Raw genomic sequence first — 4602 nt, 5'->3', positions numbered from 1 at the left:
TTTTCACTTTTACCTAATTGAATCTGTACAGGTATCTGAATTAAGGGGCCAATATTAACTTTAGATACTGGTCTCCAGCCCACTACTGCCCCCATTGTGGCCCCTTTCTTTGGGGGTTGGGCCTGCTGGACTCCCTAGGCCACATGATCAGCAGGGGTAAAGGCTGGTGGCCCCTCATGTGCCTGGGATAATGTCAACAGTTCCGCCCTCAGGGCAGAGAATCCCTCTGGTGACACTGCCTGTGGCGCAGAAGGCTCTGCTTTTGGGCTTGCCCTGTTGCTAGTGTTTAGCTCACACCCCTTGCAGGACATTGGTGAGAAGTCCATCAATTTGCATCTTATTGAATCTGGCAGCTAACAAGTCTTTCCACATTTTTGCTCGCGGAGTCTTGGGCCGGCCTTCCCCAGCTTTTCCCAACAATTCGGGGGGGTCAGGGGATTTGTCTTTTGCTGAGGCCACCGCCATGGCCTTGGCAGTTTTCATCAGCTTGGCAAGCTGTGGTTTCTGCAAAATGGGTAAAAGCTGAACTAATTGCTGGATCGCATCTCTTACTGGGTGATTCACCGCCTCAGGCTCCAAGGCCAACAGGGCTGAGGTGCTTGCCGGCAAAACCTCCTCCACAACGGTGCTGTCATGACTTCTACATCTGGCGTGCAAGTCCAAACTGCTGCATGAATGATTTCAGTTAGTGCTTATGGATACAAGCAGCAGACAGCTTCCTCTAAATTGGCCCATGCCTGAGGGGAAGAGTTAAGCTCTTCTTCCATATTACCATAACTGGCCACAGTTGCCTGCAGCATGGCAGAAAACAAAGTAACACTTTTATCACCTCCTGCAAACTGATTTAACTGGAGCTTGGGGCGCAGGACTAATTGAGCGGCTTCTGCACGACTCACTGAAATCGCAGAAGCTCCTTCACTATACATTTGAACTAGCCAGTCTATCACTGGCTCTCCCGGCTTGGACTTATGCTGCTCCTGTATCTAGAATCTCTGCATGGGTAAAGGAACTCAGCTCTGTTTGGGGATTCTCCCCTTGCAGCCCTGAGTGGGTTACCACCACGGGGAAAGCCTGGCTAGGTTCCTCCCTCCAGATGGGGACATATGGGGGAGATTTGGCACTAGGCTCGTCATCAATATCCTCCTCTCCATCTGTTTCCCCCCCTTGATTTTTCCAGAGCTCAGCTTCCGGTTTCTCTCCATACAGACACTGTCGTACCTTGTCAAAGGATGGCTCCACAGTCTGTGCTAACTGTGCCCTCTTCTGGAGGGAAGCAGCCACACGAGCAATCATAATTTTTCCTTCCCTCTATTCTAATGTCTCCAAGCGACTCTGGACAGCTTGCGCCACCTCACATGCTACACTGTTGGAATCCCTCACGTCCTTCAACTCCTTACTCAGCCAAGTGACCTTTTCTCAGAGCTGGGCATTCTCTTTGGCTCCTAACTGCAGGCACATGGCCAGCAGCCATGACAGGCACCCCTTCTTGGGTTTACTCCGGGCAGCAGCAGCAAACCTAGCCCAATGATCGGATATGGTTGCCAGGTCACTCCAGGCAGGCCTCAACCTATCCTTATCCTACCCGGGATTTTCTATCCCCGTCATTTCATTAAGCAAAGCCACCAACGGGGCCCTCCCAACTCCCTCCATTCTGACCTTTCCCTCCAAACCAGAGCCTCTCAATCCTGTTCGTGATGCCAATTTATGTCCCAGTCATCTGCGGAGGGTTCAGGATTGAGAGTGTGGTTGGGGGTAGAAAGGCAAGAAAGGTTTATTGACTTAACAAACACACAACTATGCGTAAATAATAATGCTACAATGACAGACAATAATAATTCATGTTGTCAACTTATTGGCAGTCCCCTTTGATGCCTGATGTATGACAAGTTTCTGTTCTGCAAAACTCAGCGAATTCAGGCGTCCCCGATCAGCGCTGTCTGAGGGGTACCGGGAAGAACCCTGGTATTCAGTCCTCGGGTTCCTCAAGATCCACTGGTCCAGTGATCCAGGTCAGCAGCTAATTAGTAGTTTCTTTCACATAGCTGCATTTTCCTTCTGAATGATTTCCGGATGTGCCAGCCAATTTATAACTTCAGAGCTATGCTGATAACTTACAGTCATCCAGATTCTCCTATTATAATTATTCTTAGGACTGACCAATAGCAGCGTAAGCCTTGCAATCTTCTGATAAGGTTAATTTTTACTATGCCACAGGGCCTACCACTACTTCTACAAGGCCTTGCAAAATTTACGAGGCCTCATTACTCTTTGACTTTAATTAGGCTCTTAACAACAACATATAGGTTAATATCTGAACAAATGACAGAAAAACACTTTGTCTAATTTTCATAGAGCTTTTAACAAGCACTTTTATCACACAGACATAATTTCAGCTGTCAGACCCATGTGCTTGTGTACATCACTTACCGATTACAATGTGCAGACTTTACCCCAGGAAGGCAAAGGCACATTACTATTACATTTTAAAAACCCACTGAACTACTGTATCAATTGGATTCAACATCTAATATTTATTTTAATGAATGCCCTATCATTTATCTCCTGTGTGACTTTCAGCAGTCTCCTGGGACAGACATTGCATAAACCAGTTTGAGCCAAATCAGTTAAGTCTGATACTACATTCAAACAGGTTTATCTCAAACTGATTTGAGCCATTTTCAAACTGGTTTATATGTGCTGAACATTTGTTCTTTTACAGGTTTAAACCAATTTCTGATCACTTAAATCAGTTTGTGTGTAATGTCTGTCCCCAGCTCCTTCCCGGTTAATGTTAAACAAAAGTCCCCATAGTATCCTGGGGTGCTCTCTGGGTTGGGTGGGGCTTTTTGCTCTGCAGCAGGGCTGGCCTCTCCCCTCTGCTCCCTGGCTGCAGCTCTGGCAGAGCTCTGCACGCTGCTTCTCCTCCTCCTCACCACTCCCTACTAAGCAGGAATTCCTCCCTTCTCCCCACCTTGCTTAGAGGTGTTTGTGTATTAGCTAGCAGACCACATGCTGGCAGACAGGACAAAGGCAGTCCATTCTGTGGCAGACGGGACAAAAGCAGAAACAAGAGGTAGCTAGTAATGTCCCTCTGTTGTTTTCCTAATGGGGTGATAAACACTGAGTTAGGGGTGATAAACACTGTGTTATCAATTCCCTGCTGAGCTGGGGGGAACCCCTCCTAAATCAGAGAGTCCTTATGGGGCCTGGCCATGCCCACCTCAGCTCAGCCCTGTTGAAGGGAAGGGAGGGCAGCTCTAGCACCTCCCGACTTATAGCCTGAGCCACTGCAGGCATGTCCTTGCATGTTTGGGATGTCTGTGCATTTACAAACTGATTTAGCCTGGCCAGGTTAGACTAACCTGCAAAGATTGAATCAACTCAGGCTCAGGTTTTCTGAATGTCTGTCCCTAGCCCTGGAGTGTTATAGGGTTGTCACTCCCAGCGAGAGAGGCAGAGGAGGAAACTGTAGGAGCCCCCACCCAGGGGCCAGAGCTTGGGGGAGCTGCAGTGCAGGGCAGACAAGGCTTTGCCCTTTCACCGCACCTCACTGCACCGCACTGCACCCACTTTGCTTCAGCTCGCCAGAAAGCAGTGTTGCCAGGTCTTAAATACAAAAATATTGTATTGGAAGCTCAAAATCATTGTATTTGCTGAAAAACTATTGTACACTGAGACAATTTGCAAATAAGTATGCAAATATGTATGGAAGTAAGTCTTTGATTTACTTTATACTGCTTGATGAAAGTCACCAGTGAGCGAGTGCGAACTGGGGCATCAAAGCTGAAGCATTTCTTTATGTTGAGGCAAGCCCCCAGCAGACCCCAAACTCAGTTAAAACTCCCCAAGAGTGACGTGGGTGTAGGTGGTAGCTGTGTTGGTCTAAGGACACCAGCAGACAAGGCTCTTTGGGTGAATCTGATATCTTTTATTAGACCAACTTAAATGATGAAGGGTTTTTAAACCCAAAAGCTTGCTAAGAATTTTTTTCCCAACTATTTAGGTTGGTCTAATAATAGATATCAGATTCACCCAAAGAGCCTTGTCTGCCAACAGTGCCTGGACTTTGCCTACGTTGCATCATTTAGCTGCCTCCAATGACAGTACATTTGGGCTTTTCCTTGCCTTGGTTGTACCCTGGCCCAGGGTCCAAGTTACCGCACAGCCGCGGGCGCTAGGGCCTGCTCCCAGCGGGAGGTGGAGGGAAGGGGACGCAGCCCTGGGGTTGTTGCTTCCGCTGGGCCGACGGCGGCCCTGATTGGACGACTCGCACCCACTTGGCAGTAACGTTACTTCTGATTGGGTCAAGTGTCTGGCCGGCTTCGGGCGGCCAATTGGGGTAGCGCTTGTTGCGCGGTGTCAACATGGCAGCGCTCAGGTGGCTCTAGGGGCAGGGGGCTGGATGGAGTGAGCCCCGCGGGGCCGGCCGGGGTGAGCGGCTGGGGCATGAGCTGGCGCAGACATGGCGAGCGACGGCGGCCGCAAGCAGTTCTGGAAGCGCAGCGCGGCCAAGGTGCCGGGGAGGTGAGCGGAGCTGGCCTGGGCCCCAGCCCGTCCCGGCGCGCGGCGGGCCGCGCCTGCGGGGGGGGGGGGGCTCTCCTC

At 49.9% G+C, this 4602-nt stretch overlaps 1 protein-coding gene across 1 annotated transcript in view; it reads left to right on the top strand.

Annotated features, from left to right (window-relative positions):
• Window positions 1-4330: 4330 nt before the first annotated feature.
• The window catches only part of TBC1D22A (TBC1 domain family member 22A), a gene marked incomplete at its 3' end in the record, with an annotated part of 235047 nt that continues 234775 nt past the window's right edge, over window positions 4331-4602 (top strand). The window contains exon 1 of the mRNA XM_006033873.3: window positions 4331-4524. Within this exon, the coding sequence (XP_006033935.1) occupies window positions 4463-4524 (62 nt within the window). The remainder of the gene's footprint in view (window positions 4525-4602) is intronic.

The sequence above is a fragment of the Alligator sinensis genome, unplaced genomic scaffold, assembly GCF_000455745.1.
Source record: "Alligator sinensis unplaced genomic scaffold, ASM45574v1 scaffold1049_1, whole genome shotgun sequence".
Taxonomy (NCBI): domain Eukaryota; kingdom Metazoa; phylum Chordata; order Crocodylia; family Alligatoridae; genus Alligator; species Alligator sinensis.
Note: the sequence above shows the minus strand (reverse complement) of the source record. Positions and strands in the feature narration are given on the sequence as shown.